General features: G+C 41.0%; 1 protein-coding gene across 5 annotated transcripts in view; it reads left to right on the plus strand.

Moving 5' to 3' along the window:
- Positions 1-22828, plus strand: part of SMYD3 (SET and MYND domain containing 3) — a 749014-nt gene that overhangs the window by 483420 nt on the left and 242766 nt on the right. For 3 of the 5 annotated variants that reach the window (XM_024252046.3, XM_054549974.2, XM_054549973.2), the window contains one exon: positions 17745-17879. The exons of the other annotated variants lie outside the window; for them this stretch is intronic. In XM_024252046.3, the coding sequence (XP_024107814.1) occupies positions 17745-17879 (135 nt within the window). The remainder of the gene's footprint in view (positions 1-17744; positions 17880-22828) is intronic. 5 annotated transcript variants of the gene reach the window in all.

The following is a 22828-nucleotide window of genomic DNA, read 5'->3' on the forward strand; positions in this document are numbered from 1 at the left end:
TGCTGTCCACTTGCTGTATCTCCCTTCCTAGATGCTGTCCAGTTGCTGTATCTCCCTTCCTAGATGCTGTCCACTTGCTTTATCTCCCTTCCTAGATGCTGTGCACTTGCTGTATCTTCCTTCCTAGATGCTGTCCACCAGTATATCTTTAACCTTTTGTTGTTCAGGCAGAATGAGGTTCCTCTTTTTTGGGAAAAAGGTAAAATGTAAGCTATATAGTACATCTGTGACTGTATCCTGGAATATTTCTTGTTTTCTTGCTTCCATATTATATTGCAGAAAGCAGAATCTGATGGAGTATGAAAAAATATTGGACTATGATAGAAGCAACCTAATTTTTATCTCAATTTGACCTCTAGGTTACCTGGCCAGGACATTTGCTATAAATTCAGTGATCTCTGTAGTTCCTCATTTTATCCCCTCCCACCTAACAGTGATAGTCATATAATAATTTTGAAAGAATTAACTGTCTTTATTCTTTATTTTTTTAACCAAATCATCAGTATATGCCATCCACAGAAGTCTCTCTGAAATAGTAGCTAACAACTACTAGGTGTGTACTAAGTACTGGGTAATATTTTTCAGTAACACACACACACACACACACACACACACACACACAGTTTTGTAATAGTCCTGTGAAGTGGGTTCTGAGGTTAAATGAGTCACCAAAGATACATAGCTAGAAATTGGAAATCCAGGATTTGAACTCATGCCCCTATAGCCCCTGAGCGTGCCGTCTTTTTTGTTGTATGTCCCTCTCTTTGTCTTAAAGTGGAAAGCCATAGCTTCATTCTTCTAGTAAATATAACTCCCAAAGTGAAACAATTTATTCTGAGCATCATCCTCTATACTGTGAAAAGTACAAAACGTAAGTCCTTTTTTTTTCCTTGACAATGCTAAAATAGTAATGATTTTGGAAAATGGGAAAGAAAACCCTTTTCTACTGAAAACTGTGGGGAAAATGATTCAAGCAGCTTCACTTGGTCATTTTCAGACATTTAATATTCTCTGTCATATCTTTGAATTCTCTAATCTAGTAACAAGACACATTTGATTCATCTGCTAGAGCTAGCTATATTATCTCATCTCTGTTTTCTAATTGCTCGTTTTGAAGGACCACGTTACGCACAGACAGACATTCCAACACAGCTCTCCCTTGGTGCCTTCAACATATCATCTCTTGAGACTCTTCTCACTGATTAGCAAGAGCTTGGTTTTTAAGTAGATGCTTCTTTAATTCCCAGCACTTGTGTCTCTTAGCTGTTCTCATTCACCGTGGATACTGAAACCAGGGCAGTTACACTGTGAGTTGGAACAAAACCTGCCTGTGTCCTAAATGGAGAGGCACACCTGGTTGGGAAGTTTAGAGAATGGATTGGCAGAGAAGTTCAGTGGTATACTTTATTGATGCTTAAAAATTGTACAGTCTACCAAGTGATGTCACTCTTTCTAAATTGCATCCTATATCCTGATTTGAAAAAGGGAAATGGAAAATTCTTCATAGAATTAAAATTTAGATAAGAAAATGTAGAGTTAAGGTTGCTATTTTTGCCATTTACTATTGTGAGGTGGTATTACCCTGGCACCATGGAAAGTGCAGAACTGAAAGCCTTCTCCTCCCAGCCACTCCTAATTTTTGGAGGGGATTTATTATAACAATTTGTTGTGTATCCCAGAATACTTTCCATGTGTATCCACACAATATGTGCACATGCAGAGTTATATTAGTTATACCCATCTACAATTTGCTGGAAACATTTTCTTAACAATGACACAGGCCATCTTTCTATGCTGATAGATACAGCCCTATCTTTTTAAAATGTCCATATACATAGCTTAATAATAATGTAGCATAATAATAATTGCTAACATTTATTGAGCTCGTATATGTCAGGTGTTTTACTAAACTCTTTATATACAGACGAGGAAACCAAGATTTACAGAGGTTATGTAAGTTGCCTCAGGTCACACTGTTAGTGTGTATCAAAGTCAGGATTTAAAGCAAGGCTGCGTGGCTCCAGAACCCATGTTCTTACCCCCTGGCTGTGCACTGTAGTTCTCATACTCGATCTCCTATTGATAGACATTGGCCCTCATTTTCCACCATAACATACATTTCTGTAATGAACATCTCTGTATAGAGATGGTTGAGAAAGCATGTTTCTCTGATATGTGCATTTTAATGTTTGAGAACCAACCTGGTTTTTGAAAACAAGTTTTGCCCATATTGACTTGTGCAAAGAGGTGATGGCCTCTCTATAGAGGGACCAATGTCTTAAGTACAGCAATGCATTTGCTTCATAATGATCATGAATTTGAGTTCTCTTGTCATTTGATTTAGACTTTCATTTATTTAATGAAGGACCACAGTCTGTGGCTGTGTTCAGCAGTGCTCACTCTTAGTTGCTGTGGATGTTCATGTTTCCAGCAATCAGTGTCCCTCTTAACCTAGGAGAGGAAACGCTGATTATGTCACAGTTTGAAGTGCTGTGCCCCTACCAGTCAAACCTAGGAGGAGAAACCTGATTATGTCACAGTTTGAAGTGCTGTGCCCCTACCAGTCAAACCTTCCAAGAGATCACAGACAGAATGTCGAAGCAACACAGAACCCACAAAGTGAGCTGCTGATATCCTATGCTCAATATCACATTGAAATGCACAGTTTCGTTTTTCCATCTTTCCATTTTCCATTTGAATGGGTTTCGATTTGCTGAAAAATGAATAAAAATATACAAACAAAAAACTTGATATGTAAAATTTTTGCATGTATTGCTGAGAAAGCAATAGAATTGAATTGAGATAGCTTTGCATCAATGGAGTGATAATTACATCAGGGTGTATGGAGGATGATCAATAACATAATGATGAATAAGTAAATATTCTGCCTTCCAAGAAGCATTTCCTGGACCTCTTTCTTTCCACAGATCTGCATGGCCAATCTTTATGCTAGACTGGGTGGCCAGTTGGCCAGGCAGGTATTTTTGTGGTTGTACGAACTCAGTCCATGGACGTTAGTCCTTCTCTGAGGCCACTTCCTCACCTCCCGTTACTTGACTACAGACAGTTCTGTGTCAGGGGCTCTGTGGGGCAGTGTGGGTGATCAGGAATCAGAATATACCATCTGTACCACAGGAAGATTAACTCTAAGTCTTTCTTCAGGGTAGAGTTATATTTTGTACTCAAACAAAAAGATATAGTAGAATTCTGCACCCATGTCAGAAGGCTTCAAAGCTCCTCTTGTCTTCCTTGAACTTTGCTGTTTGGTGGCAGCAAGGGCAATAGAAGCAGAACTCCTGATCTTCACCCGAGGTGAAGAAAGGAACTTCTATCAGAGACTGAGAGATATACTTCATGCTTTCTTTCTCTCTGTTAAATTGGTGACTGCCTTGTGATTGTCACATGTTTCTGGTATTGGCGTTGAGAATCATTCACCGTTACCTTTGCAAAGCAAATGATACTCTCTTTAGTTTTTATTTTTACAATCAAATTTTCTGTTTCCTTAGACAAACCTATACACATTTGTACTGGGAGCTGTATAAACAGGTACATGCTCATGCAGATAGTCCCTAGGAAGAGGGAGATGTAGGTTTGATGCTATAATGAATGATGAGTTTCAGATTCAGTCACGTTAAAAGTTAAGAGGGTGGGAATCAGAGAGCCAGAAAAGTGGTTAAGACCATGAGTTTACAGTCAGGCTTTCTGATTTCAATTCTGCTTCTAACCTAGAAAAAACTATTCACACTCCTGGGCTTCAGTTTTCTTATCTATAAAATGGGACTGATTATTATGATGAGTATCTACTTTGTAGCTTATCATAGAATTATGTGAGTTTACACCGATAGAGCATTTAGAATAGTATCTGACATATAGCGCTCAGTTCAATAAGTGTTAGCTCCTGTTATTATTGTTATGATTTCATCATAATTATTATTTTGCTATTCTAACAGGCTCCTTTCTTGTAATGAGTCAGGACCAAAACTAAAGCATTTGAAATGGAGAGGTTAAAGTTTCGAATACCAAGTTAGGTTTAGTGTTTGTTGGAAAGGAAACAGAATTTACAGACTTTGTAGGCTTTTGAAACCTAAGTAGGCAAGAAGAATTCTCTTCATTATGTAAGTTCCCATAGCTCATTAGGAAATCAAGACCACAAGAAGCCTCCCCAATGTGTTTAGTAATTTCTCATTGAAAATCACAGGTCTTGAGAACACTGTTTTATTTATGGTACTTTTTAAAAGGTATTGTGCTGAAGAAAAGGAAGTCAGTATAGATTTTGCTTGCCTGTTAGCCTCTAGATAAGTCTTATTGCATTCAGCGGTCTGCTGTGTTCTTGTGCAATGGTGGCAGAAATAGATGTCAAATCCGTCAATAGGATAGGATTACGTTCAGACAGATCCCATAAGACACTGCTTTGATTGGGTAGAGGAGGTTGTGAAATCCCTTGGTTCTGAGAATTGAATACTTGTGAAAATGATAGTAAACTCTTCTGGCGGGCAAGTAACAAGTCTATAACCAAGAAGATATATATTGTGTTTGTGAAGAGAAAAATCTGCTTTCTTTCTAATATGTCTTACATATGTTGTTAAATTGCTTCATGCTATGCTGCTGTATATGTATTTTCTTTCAAAGGCCTGAGTTCCAAGAAAGCAACAATTTTATTTGTAATACTGTTCTTTATTTTTAAAACTATGTATTTTATATATGTACATTTATATATATGTATGTATATATTTACATTTAGTACCTTGGTACTGGCCTTATAGGATTTGAAAAAAATTATTAATTACATTTTTCTTTCATTGGCATTTAAGATAGCACAGATGGACCTAGGTAATCTAAATATGAATTCTTGACCACATGACAAACACAGATTTAAAACTTTATGAATTAGGTGAGTCCCTTTATGTCAAGAACACAGCTACGATCATCTTTTGTGGAAATAACAAAGATAGGGTTTTTTTGGTTGGTCTTTTTGACAATGCTTTTGGATTCTATAAGGTTCTATGACCAATATTTGTAACTCAGACCTAGGATTTAGAAAAAGTCATTGCCTACATAAAAAAATTCCTCTTTTAGCCTTTCTTTTCTAATGTCTTGTTTTGGAAGAAATCAAAAGAATAGCTGTAAAGCATTTGAGAGACTCCAGAGCAGCGTTTGGCAGTAGTGACATTTTGGGCTGGATAACCTTTTGTCGTGGGGGCTGTCTTGGGCATTGTAGGGTGTGTAGCAGTATCCCAGGCCTTTGCCACTAGATGCTAATCATACTTTCCTACCCAGTCTTCAGAATCAGAAATGTCTCCAAACATTGCCAGACTTCCGGGGGTAGGAGCAAAATCACCCCTGATTGAGAATCACTGGAGTAGAGAGTAATGGAGAAATTCAGAAATGCAAAAAGCTCAGAGAAAAATGGGGCTCAGAGGGAATAGAAAAGTAGCAAGGGGTTCAGGCTTTCTAAATCAACAAAATACAATTTTCTATTTAAAAAAATAAGTCAAAAACCAAAGAAGATATCAAGAAATTATCTGCAACATTTAAGCCAAAGTACTGATACCTTTAACACACACAGAGCGTAAACTAATCAGGAAGGAATCTGCTGGGCATGGTGGCTCATGCCTGTAATCTCAGTGCTTTGGGAGGTCAAGGCAGGAGGATTGCTTGAGCCCAGGAGTTTGAGACCAGTCTGGGAAAAATAGCAAAATCCACCTCTACAGGAAAAAAAAAAAAAAAAAAAAAGCCAGCATGGTGGTGCACACCTGTGGTCCTAGCTACTTGGGAGGCTGTGGCAGGAATGTTGCATGAGCCCCAGAATTTGAGGCTGCAGTGAGCTGTGATTTTGCCACTCTACTCCAGCCTAGATGACAGAGCAAGACCCCATCTCTAAACAAAGAAAAAAAGTTTAAAAAGAAATCAATAAGGTGTGTATAGGTAAATAGACAAAGCACGTGAAGCACAATTTTTACAGAAATATGATGGCAAACATTTAAAATATTCAGACTCATCTATAAAATGATAATGTCTTGTTCTGTTTCTCTAAAGCTCAGTTCAAGTCATGAGATGAGGCAGAGCAAGTCGAGTGCCTTGATTGTGGAGCGTGGGGTCCTGGGAGAGAGGGAAGCCACACTGGCTCAAAGCTGAGTGTCTGAACTCAGGGGAGTGAGAGCATTCACGTGGAAACCTTGGAGCCGGGCAGGAGAGGGCAACAGAGACACGGCTGGTTGTTTTGGAAAGGGAAGGAACTGGAATAAAACTCTGTTCATTAGAGAGACTGGTGTGAACTCTTGGTATTCCACAGAGAGAAAGAGCTGTGTAGAAATAAACATAGACGCAGATCTTTGTGTCTGTGTGTTCCACATAGGTGTATTTCCCGGCTCTGTCCACTGAGAGGGCCTGGGAGCTGTAACACCTAGTGCACACCTAGTCTGAGACTTTGGTTTCTAAATACTGTTCTCTACTTAAAGGTGCTCGTTGGAAGAATGGCTGATTCCAGGGCTGGGACAGAGAAGTAGAAGATGAGTCTGGGGTATCTTCTTGTTTCATAAAGTAAGGAAATGCCCAAAGATGAGGATATAGCACAAGGACATAGGAGTCAGCTTGAAGAGGCTCCTGCTAGCCAAATCTGTGGCAATTTCAGCATCAAAATAATGATAGTAATAGGTTATAACTCACTGAATAAAATAGGAATTTGTGAGTTCAGTGCTTCAAGTCCTAAATTTGATGAGGAATGTCATATGTACATTGGCTCAGAGTAACTCTCCCCACTTCCAAATTCTTAGGAATTCAAAGAGAAAATGAGAAACTTCACAGTGGAGAAGTCTGGCAGATAACACTTTAACCAAGTGATCAAAATTAATAGCATCAGTAATAAGACAGATTGAAGTTGTGTACCACGTGATAGGATATGAGAACTCAGCATCATGACCGTGATGCTCCTGCCAAAGATGCAGAACCTGAATCTATTAGTGAAGAAACATCAAGCAACCCCAAACTGGGACGCATTGTACAACAAAATAACTGGCCTCTAGTCTTCAAAAGTGTCAGGCTCATGAAAGTCAAGCAAACAGAAGCCTTGATTCTGAACTGGAACCTTTTGCTGTGAAGAGGGATCACGGTGGGGTGACTGGTGAACCTAGGATTGGATGGTAGTAATGTATCAGTGTTAACTTCCTGATTTTCATAGGTGTAGGACAATGTCATTGTGTATAAGAAATACACAATTTGGAGGTGATGGGCCGTTGTGTTGGCAACTAACTTTCAAATAGCTAAGAAAAAATAAGTTATACTATTCGATTCTTGCACTGTTGTCTAAGTTTAAGATTCTTTCAAAATAAAAAATGAAGAATAAAAATTAATGGTGGCAGTGCTGATGGCCTCATACCTTGCTGATACTTTTGGCAACAGTATGTATCAGAAGCCCTAAAAATGTTCATGTTCTGACATTTGTTATTCTGTCCTCAGGGAACAAAAAATTTTGGAAAGACACTTATATTATTATATTAAGCAGAAAAGTTATATTAATAACTGTACATGCAATGGGTTCTTAACTAGGTACGAAAAGAATCATAGAAAAAAGATTGGGGGCCGGGCGTGGTGGCTGACACCTGTAATCCCAGCACTTTGGGAGGCCGAGGCGGGCGGATCACTTGAGGTCAGGAGTTCATGACCAGCCTGGCCAGCGTGGTGAAAACCTGTCTCTACTAAAAATACAAAAATTAGCTGGGCGTGGTGGTGCGAACAAAAAAAAAAAAAAAAAAAAAAAAAAGAAGCCCCTTCTCCCATCATTCTTAGCCTTAGACCAACAAGTCAGGATGGTTCTGAATGGCCACACATTGGCTGAACTGTTTTTCCATTACTTCTTTCCAATGTCTGTTTTATTCTCAGTAACATAATTCCAGTTCCTTGTTTTCTTTTTCTTTGACCTTAGTTAGCTCGCTGTGCTCCCTCATTCTGCCTCATCTCAGCCCCTCCCGGCCCCTCTCGGCCCCTCTTCCACAGCGCTTCTGCCTGCCTTTGTCCTACTGAGAGCAAGATTTCTTGTGTTTGCTGTGTTGAAAGATTTTCACAGGTATGCTGTTGTTCTGTTTCTTTTTCTTTTTTGTTTTCTTCTTTTTTGAGACTGAATTTTGCTCTTGTCGCCCAGGCTGGAGAGCAGTGGCATGATCTCAGCTCACCGCAACCTCCACCTCCCGGGTTCAAGCGATTCTCCTGCCTCAGCCTCCCGAATAGCTGGGATTACAGGCACCCACCACCACGCCCGGCTAATTTTTATATTTTTAGTAGAGACTGGGTTTCACCACGTTGACCAAGCTGGTCCCGAACTCCTGACCTCAGGTGATCCAACTGCCTTAGCCTCCCAAAGTGCTGGGATTACAGGCGTGAGCCACCACGCCCGGCCAGTTCTGTTTCTTTAGCATGATGTTTCCTTTCCCTTTTACTATTCTATTTTTTTTAAGAGATGGGGTTTCACTGTGTGGCCCAGGCTGGCCTTTAACTCCTGGGCTCAAGCAATCCTCCCACCTCAGCCTCCCAAGTAGCTGGGACTACAGGCATGAGCCAGAGTGCCCGGCTTATACTTATTTTTTTATAGACCTCATGTCAATGCTTTTCTGTCCACCACTGATGGGATCAGCCTAGCCATACCAGCTCAGGACTACAGCATTCCAGTTAGCAGGAATGACTGCTTAGGCCTTGATCTCAGATTACAAAATGCTCTCTAGTTCCTTAGAACATTAGAAATAAAATTATTATATGATCCAGCAGTTCTCTTTCTAGGTATATACCCCCAAAAATTGGAAGCAGGTACTCAAACAGATATTTGTACACATTTGGTGAGAGCAACCCACATGTCTATCAACAGATGTATGGATGTACAAAATGTGTGACACATATAAAATGGAATTCAGCCTTAAAAAGGAAACTTTGACACATGCTATAACATGGGTGAACCTTGAAGACATGCTAAGTGAAATAAGGTAGTTACAAAAGGGCAAATATTGCATGATTTCACCTCTGTGAGGCACCTAATGTTTGAAATTCATAGAGACGGAATGGTGGGTACCAGGGTCTGAGGGGGGAGGGTCGGGAATGGAGCGTTATTGTTAATGGGCACAGAGTTTCAGGTTTAGAAGATGAAGAAAGTTCTGGGGATGGATGGTCATGATGGTTGTGCGACAATATAAATGTACTTTGTAGCCACTGAAGTGAATACTTAAAATGTTAAATTTTACATTATATTTATTTAACCTCAGTTAAACATTTTTAAAAATGCCATACAGTTGTTAGACGGTAGAACATTCAGTGTTTAATGCTGAACTTAAAGGAAATTTTCCTGAGATTGTTGGATAGGGGATCTTCTGTTATCTTTAGCTTATAGGACTGTGGCTAGTGGAGTGGCCAAGGGAAAATGTCCCCTTTTTCCTCTGAAGTTTTGCTGGAAATCAGCTGCTAAAGGCATAAAAAAGCATACATGTTTCTTAACGTGCATGAGGGAGAGTCACAGTGACGACCTACCATGCCCTGGGGGGCAGGTGTATACACCCTTCTTCTTAGGGGAAAGGGAGATGGGGAAGTGTGGATTATTTTAATGGGGTAGGAACTGATTTTTAGGGAATTCAATGGGCTTAAAGAACACACCATGGCCTGGGACCATATGCTGGGCCCGCAAAGCAGACAGGAGTCTGTTCAGGTGCTTCGACAGATTTCAGTCTTTGTTCCTGGGATATGAGTTCAGTTACTGAAAACACAGGGAAAGAGCCAGAGGTGATTTTTTCTTCTTTGGCAGGTCTGGGAGTTTGGGCGGATAAGGGAACTCCAGTGAACAAGTTCATCCTCTGCTTGGGAGAGAGAGAAGATTGAGAGATGATGGGTAAAGAGGAAGGCCAGAGAGACCTGGAGGCTTCTTCAGTTCAGGATGTCAAAGCGCCGTATTTTAGGGTATTGGTTTATGAGCCCCAACACTGGATTCTGTACCTTCCTGGGTATTTTAGTAGGAAATTAAAAGAAGTTATCTGTAAGTCCAGAAGTCTAAAAGTAGCTCTTATCAGACACCTACTATGAATAAATAATACTTTAAAAATATCCACCATAGCTTTACAAAAGATCTGTTATGGTATCATTTACCGTATTGCGGAGAACTGGAGACGTTAATAATGTGACTGTGATTAACCATGCTGCTGAGTCCTAGAGTCGGGCTAAGTCCATGACTCTTGCTTCAAAGTTCATAGTTCAAGCTATTTCATGAAACCCCGCTTCCTACAGAAAGCACGAACGCAACATTATCTGAGCACCAGGAAATCACGTGGGCCGCACTTGACAATGTGTTGCTTAGGACAGATACTTGCTTTTTTGTTTGTTTGTTTGTTTGTTTGAGACACAGTCTTGTTCTGTCACCCAGGCTGGAGTGCAGTGGCACAGTCTCGGCTCACTGCAACCTCCACCTCCCGGGCTCAAGCGATTCTCCTGCCTTAGCCTTCCGAGTAGCTGGGATTACAGGTGTGCACCACCACGCCCGGCTAATTTTTGTATTTTTAGTAGAGACCAGGTTTCACCATGTTGGCCAGACTGGTCTCGAACTCCCCACCTCGTGATCTGCCCACCTTGGCCTCCCAAAATGTTGGGATTACAGGTGTGAGCCACCGCGCCCGGGTGACAGATACTTGCTTTTAATGCAAAACTGCTGATGAAAGCCAAATTCCTCCAATGCCTCTGAACTCTAGGTGGTGTATTTTAATTTTTTCCTCTGTATTCTCTTTTTTCTATTTATAAAATAATAAGATACTGTGTACTGTATACCAGAAAGCTTCTTGAGGGTACTTGTCCAACCCTCTCATCTCAGAAAGCAGGAATGTGGACGTTTGATGCTATGTGACAGGGACAGTACAAAAAAACACACATCATCTCTTTCTAGTGCAGCTTATTATTTTCTGTGTAATCCTCCGTATATGTGCTCATCGACTTTTATACAAATACATTTTTGAGTACTTCTCCAGCTACACATGCCAGACCGTCTAATATCTGGCATATCCCTGTAGGCTGGTGATTTACCCATCAGTCAGTTTCATCTCATCCCTGCTGCATTGACAAGATTTTCATTGTTAAATTGCTTTAAAAAAAACCCACAGATTCAAAATTAAATAAATGTAACATATCAAACCAATAGCTGTTACATTATAGGCTAGAAATCACAGAGTACCTGCTGCTACATAATAAAATTATGTGGCCAGGTGCAGTGGCTCATGCCTGTAGCCCCAGCACTTTGGGAGGCCGAGGCAGGTGGATCACTTGAGGTTGGGAGTTCGAGACCAGCCTGGACAACATGGTGAAGCCCCGTCTCTACTAAAAATACAAAAATTAGCTGGACATGGTGACACGTGCCTGTAATCCCAGCTACTCGGGAGGCTGAGGCACTAGAATCTCTTGAACCCAGGAGGTGGAGGTTGCAGTGACCCAAGATCGTAGTACTTTAGCTGGTGCGAAAGAGTGAGACTCCATCTCAAAAATAATAATAAAATAAAATAATGCATGTGAATAAAAAACTGAGCTATAGGTATTGAATAAGGGATTATTGTCATGGCACTTTTCTCATATTTAAAGCTCACACAAAAACCCTAGGAAATGTGGTCTTGTCTTCTCGGCACATGTGCGAATGGTCCTGACTTCTGTGTTTTCCTTGTGGGAGTGTAATACCTGTTTCTGTTGATTCCTTTCAAATATGAAGCATGCTCTTTTGTAGCAGAAGAGTGAAAACAGCGCCTACCAGAAATAATCAGTAGAGTGCTTTTTCTTGATGTGAATTAAGATTTCTCAGAACTTCGCTTTCTCAGTCATTTGCCTAAAGTGTGCCCCAGGACCTTGTAGTGTATCCTTTCTCTTGTATGTGTGGCAGGAATGGGTGGGTGACAGACATGTATATGATAATTGAGGATCAGAACATATGTGATGGAGTCGATTTTCCTTCTGCCTTTTCCCTGCTGTGCTGTTTCCTCAAGGGAAATGATGCCTGTGCATAGACTATTGTGTGGGGAGGGGCGTGGGGATGGGGAGAGTGGCACTTGGTGAAACTGCATTTACACAAATCTCAATGTTTCCTGCGTGCATTTGCATTTACTACATAGGAACATATGCACACGCTGTCGATAGAGGTGGTTACAAAACTGTTAAAGCCTCCTGGAAGGTGAAATCACAAACTGCAAAGGTTTCTTGCCAGGGAAAATGTAGAAATGACACTGCCACCTGTTGTTTAAACCAGAGAATTGCTACAAGTTCTGTTGCACCCATGAAGGGGGCAAATGCTGGGAGTAGATTTCTCCTCTCTCCTCACGTGGAAACTCTAACTCCTTATTTATTGATATAGCCCAGTACATTTGCTATAAAATAGTCTATCAAATGTGGGTTTTCACAGTGTGAAATAAGAAAATAATGTATTGAAAACATGCTTGGGTCTTTATTGTCATGGTGTGTGGTTTTCAACGCTTTATATAATGGATTCTGTTTTGTGTAGTTTTTCCCTCAAGAAGACAAAAAAGGAATTTCTCTTCCTTATGCTAATGATGGATGAAAAGGTAGGAAAGTACTCGGGGCTAGTGTTGTTGGCTTATGTTCAGTCATTGAGCAAGCAATTGGTAGCCAGTATCAGTGGATAATGATATTGACAGCGAGTACCAGCAAGCAATTGGTAGCCAGTATCAGTGGATAATGATGTTGATAGCCAGTACCAGAAAGCAGTTGGTAGCCAGTATCAGTGGATAATGATATTGACAGCCAGTACCAGTTTGATTTGGGTGCCGGATGAAAAGCTTAGTTCTTCTGCAGTGAGGAAAGGGTAGCTATTGAGGGTACTAAGAGCTGGTGTTCAGTTTGTGTAGTGGAGCAAGCGTAAACTTAGCAAGATAAGGAGTTTGTGTGTGATCATGCAGATTTCAGTGAGTTATCAATCCACTTTAATGCTAGAACCAGGGCCCCCCCACCCATATTAATTAGTTATGCCATTCTCCTATGTGAATTACCATGGCATAAGCTAGTGGTTTTGACAGAGTTAATGAACTCTGTTGAAAACTAGGTAGCTGGGTCAGAAAGCAGCTAACTAAGAGGGAGCTTGCACTGCGGCTTTTGTAAGTAGGAATTCCCACTCACTGCATCAACAATGGTCTAGGTGGTTTTTAAATTCTCCCTCCTTTTTATGTCCTTTTTCTGAATTTTACAGGCACATAGACCAAACCTGTAGTGTTCACTTTCTGACCATGCAAAACCATTATGAATAATGTTCACTTTCTGACCATGCTAAACCATTGTGAGTAAACTTTAAGTCGTCTTATTGAGGATTGATGCTAGCTGATGATTTCTGTATTGGTATTTAAAATTCCAAAAGTCAAAGCTCAGGCAGAATAGTAAAAGAAAATGAAATAATATGAAGTCCCAGAGAGGAGGAAGGTGGTGTTTGAGGAGTGTTTTTCAACCTTTGGCAAGTTCTTCAGCTCTTAGGGCCTTGATTTCCCCATCTATGAAATGGGGAATTCAGATCACAAAAGTTTTGAGGTTCCTTCTGCTTATCATTTTGTTGATGTATTTGAAACTTATCTTGCTAATACACCATTAGATCTCTAAATTTGCAATACGATTTAAAATGTAGATTTCTAGTCCCAACGTGGTGCTAGACTTCGCTCTTCCTGGGCCGCATGTGGGGACAAGATGATGTCTTCAGCCGTCTTCAAACCTTGTGACTCTGGAAGCATGTTATATGTCCTTCCTATGAAAGAAAGTATCCAAATTTTTCTAGGAGACTATCAAACTAGGGTAAGCACAGCTTTCCTTGGGGAAACACCATCTTTTCTTAACCTTCTTTAGCTTAATGTTTTTGATATTCAGCACATAATATCTAAATAGATGACATAGATATCCATAGACACCATGCCATAGTTAATATCTAATGCCTTCTAACAGCTACATCATGGAACAATTATTTTAGCCCTCTAAACCTTAAGATTGGATGAGTTTGCCTTTTAATCCAAGAAATATTTTGGGATGGGAAGTTAACTTTTCCCCATTTCCCCTTGTCTTTCCTATTTGGACTTTCTCCATCACACTGTTCGTTTAATGAATAAGCAAAGATAACTCAGTTAGCTGCTTGCCAAAAACGCGCCCAGATTTCTCCTGCAAACACTCATTTTTAAGTAAACCAAAGTAGTAGGAAATGAAGAAAAGAGAGAGGGAGTTTATTAAATTATGTTCAGGCTTTCTTCCTGGCATCATTGGGCTCTGGATACATGTTGATCATCTCTTATCAATGAGTACATCATGCTAGAGCTTTAGGTCTTTCTCTGCATGGAGAAGCTTCATGTCCGGTGTGAGGTCTGGTAGTGAACTGATGAAGGGGAGGAGAAAACAAGAGCGGGTGTCACTTTTTAAAAGTCCATTTTTATCCTGCTGTGATTGAATTGTTGCCCCAATAGACAGAACATACGATTCTGTATTGTTTCTCAGCAGAGAACTAGAAGAAGTAAAGAAACTTCTTATGACATTCACAAACACAATTTCCACTGTTATTTTTTAAAATATTGGGGTTTTTGTTGTTTTTTTTGTTTTTGTTTTGTTTGTTTGTTTTTTGAGATGGAGTCTTGCTCTGTTGCACAGGCTGGAGTGCAGTGGCGCGATCCCAGCTCACTGCGACCTCTGCCCCCTGAGTTCAAGCGATTCTCCTACCTCAGCCTTCCTAGTAGCTGGGATTACAGCCGTGTGCCACCATGCCTGGCTAATTTTTGTATTTTTAGTAGAGATGGATTTCACCATGTTGCCTAGGCTGGTCTTGAACTCCTGAGTTCAAATGATCCACCCGCCTCGGCCTCTCAAAATGCTGGGATTGTAGGCGTGAGCCACTGTGCCCGGCCAAAAATACTGTTTTTTTGTTGTTGTTGTTGATAAAGTTTTTGTTATTGGGGATAATACCAAGAGAGCTTTATAACAAACTTTATAATAAACATGATCTTGGCCGGACACAGTGGCTCACGCCTGTAATCCCAGCACTTTGGGAGGCCGAGGCGGGCAGATCGTGAGGTCAGTTCAAGACCAGCCTGGCCAACATGGTGAAACCCCGTCTCTACTGAAAATACAAAAATTAGCTGGGCACAGTAGCACTCACCTGTGATCCTAGCTACTCAGAAGGCTGAGGCAGGAGAATTGCTTGAACTTGTGAAGCGGAGGTTGCAGTGAGCTGAGATCATGCCACTGCACTTCAGCCTGGGCAACAGAGCAAGACTCCACCTCAAAAAAAAAAAAAAAAAAAGATCTTACATGAGACAACATCATATTCCAACAGCTTCTTCTACTTCATTCTAGTTACTCTGCCTGGGGTCACAACAATAATTTTGAAAGTATTTTAATGTCTTTCTCCTTTTTTAAATAATGAGAATACTAAGGCCTGATTGGAGAGACTTGCCTTAAGGCTCTGGCCATCTTCGGTGTTGGAAGTAGGTCTTGGAGTCTAATATTCTTTCCACTGTATGGTACATACACAAACCAGCATTGCCTTTTGCTTTGTTACCTTTGTAACAAAGCTAACAAATACTGGTTACACACACATATGTATGGTATATACACATATGATATATACACATATGATATATACACAAACCAGCATTGCGTTTTGCTTTGTTACCTTTGTAACAAAAGTAACAAATACTGGTTACACACACATATGTATGATATATACACATATGATATATTCACATATGATATATACACAAACCAGCATTGCCTTTTGCTTTGTTACCTTTGTAACAAAGGTAACAAATACTGGTTACACACACATATGTATGATATATACACATATGATATATACACAAACCAGCATTGCCTTTTGCTTTGTTACCTTTGTAACAAAAGTAACAAATACTTGTTACACACACATATGTATGATATATACACATATGACATGTACACAAACCAGTATTGCCTTTTGCTTTGTTACCTTTGTAACAAAGGTAACAAATACTGGTTACACACACATATGTATGATATATACACATATGATATATACGCATATGATATATACACAAACCAGCGTTGCCTTTTGCTTTGTTACCTTTGTTACAAAAGTAACAAATACTGGTTACACACACATATGTATGACATATACACATATGATATATTCACATATGATATATACACAAACCAGCATTGCCTTTTGCTTTGTTACCTTTGTAACAAAGGTAACAAATACTGGTTACACACACATATGTATGATATATACACATATGATATATACACATATGATATATACACAAACCAGCATTGCCTTTGGCTTTGTTACCTTTGTAACAAAGGTAACAAATACTGGTTACACACACATATGTATGATATATACACATATGATATATACACAAACCTGTATTGCCTTTTGCTTTGTTACCTTTGTAACAAAGGTAACAAATACTGGTTACACACACATATGTATGATATATACACATATGATATATACACAAACCAGTATTACCTTTTGCTTTTTATGTACGTGTGTGTATGTGTATATACACACATACATGTTACAGAGTAATCAAGTCCCAGTTAAAAATATATATTCACAAATATTTCTGTGACTTCAAAAAATGTGAAAACTCTTAGTTTAGACAAAAATGCATTAAAGTTAGGATTGTAGACTCTTCCTAGAAACAGAACGGACACTGTAAATAAGAGTAGGTGGCATCCTCTAGCTTCAGGCTATTTTGCATCAAAAACAACCTAGACAAATCACCTATACTTTGTGTATGTTAGTATAGCCCCCAATACATGAATTCCAACCTGTATTGCTGACTTCGCTTCTACAGCCTGCAGCATTGTGAGCACCCTGAAGGATGCTACATTAAAGTACTTTGAGCGTGGTTTCACATTACGGCCCAACGATACACACCTGTCAATTTTTTGCTGGTTTTACCACCATTATTTTATACAGTTATCATTTACTGAGTGTTGACTATGGGCCAGGCATTTCATAGCAGGCCCGTTTTTCATGTTTTGGAGCTAAGAGGAGGAAACTGAAGCCAAGTGACTTGCCCAAGGCCACACTGCTAGCAAGCGGTACGGCTGGCACTTGAACTGGAGTCTTTCACTCCAGAGCAGAATTCTTCATCCCTGAACTCTAATGTCTCACCTGGGGAAGGTGCTGAGGTGTCTCAGAGGATTTATCACACTCTGCAGGCCTAAACAGAATTAATCCTGTGGTTTAGTGTCTTAACAGGGATGCTGAGGGCAAAGGAGAGGCTCTTATTTTCAAAACAAATGACTTTGGCAGCATGAAAAAAACGAAACCGAGAAAATTGCCAGCACCAAGCTTTGTGTGCAAACACTACTGCTTTGTTCCCCAGCGTTGAGGCTCCTCATTAAACAGCTCCCTCCCGGTGTTGCTCGAGAAAGGAAAGGAAAACTTCAGAGGTACGGCTACTCCCCAAGCACTGTTGCTGCCAGAGCCTCTAGTATTTATTTTTCAAAATTTAAAAAATAGTCATGGCATTCTTACAGCCCTTACGCCCTCCAGGATCCCAGCCGACTTCTAAGTACAGAAATGTTAATGGGCCGAGGGAGGGGAAGCCCAGAGGGCAGATCCCTTCCCAGAAACTCAGGCTAAGCCAGTCCTCCGCTGAGAGGAGTTCTGCTTTCAGTGAGGCCCACCTTTATTTCTTATTTACGTCGCGTTATAGGATGTGTCAAGAGCCCTTAGACATCATAGACAAGTGGTAACTGATGTTTCTCCAACACAGGCTCTGAGCGTCTTGGATGAAGACACGGTTTCTCCGAGGCCTTTCGGAATGCTATGCACAGGTCATGTTTCTTCATTACCATTGAGGTTTGGAACCTCTGACTATTTCAGCCTTCCATTCTTGCCCTGTTTACAGGTAAGGAAAGGCTGAGAGAAATGAAGGGACTTCATTTTTGTCACATAGCTTGTGATACCATTAGGACCTCCTCCAGATGGCCGTCATCCTAGGACAGTAGTCTTTCTTTGGCATCACTTTGTTGAAGCTTCTGTGGTAGGGACTATGACTTAAACACTTTTTCTTTGGTGTAAAAATCACAGCCTTATTATCTATGGGGAATGGATTGTTAACTGACTGATTACTGTCATTTTTAAATATTTCAGTTTGGTTCGTTTCTAATGCATTTAATCCTGTTTCCCACGTCTGAGTACAAATTGTCCCACAGTATATTTTTTGTCATGCCCTTCTGCCTTTTTTTTTTTTTCTTTTTCTTTTTTTTTTGGTCAGAGTCTGGCTCTGTTTCCCAGGCTGGAGTGCAGTGGTGTGATCAGGGCTTACTGCAGCCTCAACCTCCCAGGCTCACGTGATCCTCCCACCTCAGCCTCCTGAGTAGCTGGGACTACAGGCATATGCCACCATGCCTGGCTAATTTTTTTTTTTTTCTGTTTTTGGTAGAATGGGGTTTTGCCGTGTTGCCCAGGCTGGTCTCAAACTCCTGGACTCAAGTGATCCACCTACCTAGACCTCCTGAAATACTGGGATTACAGATGTGAGCCACCATGCCCAGCCTCCTTCTGCCTTTTCTTCAGTTCTTTCATCTCCTTTTATTCCCCTAACTCTTCCATCTCTCCCCCTACATGAAACCCAAAATGCCAGGTGAATGGATCTCATTTATTAAGGTGAGATCAGAGAGTTGGCTCTGCAAGTAGATCATTGACCAGGGAGCTGACTCCAGACTCCCTTTCATGAGGCACCCAAATCTTTCCCTTCTGGGAAGAGAAAGCACCTCATCCCATCCTTCATGGCATCAGTTTTCCTCTTGAATAGAAACCTTCCACAAGGCCAAAGACAAAGTCACATGCTTCAGAGTCTTGCTTTCTACGGATTGGGAAGGATAAGTTATGGTCCTGTGGGATGGGTAGCAGAGTGCTGCCTGATAATCTCTGGAGGAGGATGTCAGGCCCCAGTTGTGGCTGTTTCTCCAACAGCCTCTTTAGAATGTGGGGAGTTGATCACTTTCTGTCCTCAGCTTCGGGTCTTAGCCTCAGTTCTGGCCCAGGAGAGGAAGCCCCTCTCAGCAGCACCTCAGAACATAACCGTGTAACAGGAAGGAAGGGAGGAATGAGCAGGATTGAGCAGTCCAGCTCCTGCCCATGCCTTTTCTCAAGCTCTGGCTGTGTCTGCTCTTAGACTTCATAGTGCTAATTGTTTTTCATGTTTTAGAGGCTTCAGCTCCTTGATCTTGTTTGTTATGGAGTCTTCAATAGCCCCGTGATTATGTGTTCATGATTACGTTAAGCACAGTTAATATAGCTGTGGGGTCTGCGTGGAGGGCTCCTTCCGAGACAGCTCACCTCCCTGTGGTGTGTGTCCCTCTGTTCTCGGTGGGCTGAAAGACAGGGCAGTTTTGTTAGGTGAGACAGGTCAGTATTTGGCACTTGATGCCTTTTATTCACACATCAGGATGTGAATAAAGATGTCTCTTTATTCACACATCAGGAAGGCTGTAGCTGATTTCCATTTATTTTTTAGTTTTTTAAAAAATCTTTTGAGAGTAAGTCAGAATTATACAGGGGCTGCATATCACTTTCCAGCTTTCCCCCTAACTTTGTAAATATATGGGGAAAGACAGATATGCAGTAAGGGCTTCTCACATTATCACCCAGAAGTTCCATCTGGGAAACGGGGAGCACGTCCCAGTTCCCCTTTGGTAGGAAGAGGAACCTACGTGGGTCCAGCCTGGATATCCCTGGACTGTTCCTCACCACCCGTGTCTCCCCTGTCCCACCCTGGCCCCTCCAGCACCCTGCCCAGCACACACATCCCTAGACTGTTCCTCACCACCCGTGTCTCCCCTGTCCCCTCCCAGCCTCTCCAGCACCCCAGCCCTTCCAACATCCCAGTCCCTCCAACTTGCTCATTAGTTTTAAGGTAGAATAGCAAGGCGGGCTCTTCCTACAAAGTAGATTTTTACTTTAACAACTTTAAAATCCACTTTGGGGCTTTGGGGGACCATGACATATAGGTTAGATTTCTTTTAGCAATCAGGACATGGTTGTGCTTTTAACACAAACATCAAATTACCATCTTTAATTTTTAAAACCAATCTTAAAACAGTGTAGTAGAATTGCTTCCCGAATGTCAAGATCCTGCCTTTTCTCCTTCCTCTCACCCTTTCAATATCTAGCTGTCTTTGGAGTATATAAAACCCATTCACAGAGCTTGGGAACAATTAGGTTCTCAAACTCCACATCTCATATGGAGGCCAATTGAAGATGAACATCTTTAAATGTCAAGAGGTGTGTGTTCTGGCCTGTAACCACGGCTCCATATGTGTGCTGGTTCTGACAGGGGCCCTCAATTCAGTGATGACGTCTGGTAATGATTGAGAGTGACTGACTGGAGGTTTGAAGGACCTGGCTTCCCCACTTTTTCTTTCTTTATCCCTTTTGCAATTTTCATAGGATTCTCTGTTTGTGAGAGGATTCTGCAGTAAGCAGATACTTGTGTTTTGCTTTTATAACGTCACTGTAAGTGTGCCCCTTTACATGCTTTAACTATGTCCATATGACTCTCTGCAGAAAACTGGACCTGTTTCCTAGGCCCTGCTGCATTCCAGCTGAGATGAGGAATAGGACATACCAAGGAAGTTTTGATTTGCTTATCCTCACATCCTCTAATTTAATGGGTAGCCCTTTATAGAGACAGGTGACTATCCCCATTTTAGATGAGCAAACCAATGTTCAGGGAAGTTGCCCAAGGTCAGAGAAACCAGGATTGAAAATCAAATCCAGTTCCAAGTACAGTGTTGGCTCCACCATATGTGATGGCCTCCCAGCTGTAAGCATGTGCTTTGCTACTGTGAGAAAGGTTTATACTTGTCTGCTGAGTCATAGGGCGATGCGAATATCTTTGGCTTGCTCTATCTGGCTAGTTAAGCAATGGCAGTAAGATAGGCAGAGCCCACATTTTTGAGGTTTTTCTTTGTAACCAACATTCTTAATGTAATGTTTCCCCCTTAAAATGTTAAAATTAGGCCAGTCCCAGTGGCTCATGCATATAATACCAGCACTTTGGGAGGCCAAGATGGGCAGATGGCCTGAGCGCAGGAGTTTGAGACCAGCATGGGCAATGTGGAGAAACTCCATCTCTAGAAAAAAATACAAAAAAATTAGCCAGGCATGGTGGTGCACGCCTGTGGTCCCAGCTACTCAGGAGGCTGAGGTGGGAGGATCACCTGAGTCTGAGAAGGTTGAGGCTGCAGTGAGTTGTGATCGCACCACTGCTCTCCAACTTGGGTGACAGAGTGAGACGCTGTCTCAAAAAAAAAAAAAAATTGTTATCCCCTATTCTTTTATTTCTTATAGTGTCTGTAGCATATAGGCCTCCCCAGGGAACAGTGTTGTCCATTTTCTGGGTTGCTCTGCCTCAATACAACTCTCCATACCACTCTCTGTCTGGCCTCAACCCTACATAACCCTTTGTGTGCACATACATTCCCTGGGCTCCCAAGGATAGAGCCTCTTGCATGAGGAAGCTGGATGAAAGCCTGGAAAGGTTATTTTGTTTAAATTCTTACCTTGAAGTTCCTTTGGTGAGGGAGCCAGACTGGAAATCATACCAGAACAGTCGTGTTTCATAGTTACAGTGTAATCGGGAGGCTGTAATTCATGGCCATTAAATTGCTTCCTTTGAAGTATAAGAAAAACCAGGACAACTTTTATGGCCCTTTAACCCACAGGATTGTAGTACACATGAATGAAAGTCAAGAGTGTTGTGGACTCTTGCAGGTACTGTGGCTGGCAGAATTCCATCTTCACCCTGGTGCTCGTTAATTGGTTGACTTTCAAGTGAAAACTGGGGTGAGTGGTATCAGAATCTTGGAAGGCTTTTCTTCTCTCTCTTTTTTGCATTTTTATAAAACAAATCAGAATGAGGAGTCTTATTTTGTAGCTTGACTAAAAATGAGAATTATTATTTTTCTGGTAGATCTCTTTGGGGCTGGGCAGCACCTTCTAAATGTTAGCACTGTGCTGGCCATTTTGCACACCGATTTCCATTTAATCCTCACAGCAATCCTATGAAGTCGGTAGGCTCATTCCCATTTTACAGATAGGAGACAGGCTTGAGAAGGCCACTTAGTAAGTGGTGGTGCCCGAATTCCAGTCGAGGTCTGAGCCAAAGCATGTGGTTTTGCTCCCACGCTCTGTGGCTTCCCAGAACTCATACCTGGGCTTATGCAACAGAGGAACATTGGTGGAGCCCCATGTCGTGGGTCCCAATATCTCTAGGATAATCACTTGTGTAATAAATCACTTAGGTTTACACGACTGTATTATATTTGTTCTTAAGAGAATTACATGGGAAAACTGTGGAGAAAGAAAGGCAACAAAATAAATATTAGTGTTTAGTGACGACGTGTGAGATATTTATATTACATATTATAATAAATTTAATGCTCATGACATTGATCTATATGTAGTTTAAGGAGATGCTCAAAATAGAGATCATTAGAATAATAAGTAAGGTAGTTTTACATTGCTGAAAAAGGTACATCTAAAGGCAGTGTATTTCTTATTGAAAATGTTGTTGATAGCTGAGCTGTTCAAAATGGGGTGGGAAGAAATTAAAAAATGGAATGGGGAGGGAATCTTTCAGTATGTGGACTGTAAAGTTACTCTACACTTGTTCTGAGAGGAGATAATCCATAGGACATAAAAATGTGTGAACTTCAGTTGTCCATATTCCTCAATAATCTATTCTGTCACCTGTATTTATTGCCTGGGATTGTCGCAAGGTGGAATTAGTCCTGAAAGAGTTCGATTAGGTCATGATAAGTCCCACCACTCCACTAGATGGCGCTGTGG

This window comes from Pongo abelii, chromosome 1 (assembly GCF_028885655.2).
Source record: "Pongo abelii isolate AG06213 chromosome 1, NHGRI_mPonAbe1-v2.0_pri, whole genome shotgun sequence".
Lineage (NCBI taxonomy): Eukaryota > Metazoa > Chordata > Mammalia > Primates > Hominidae > Pongo > Pongo abelii.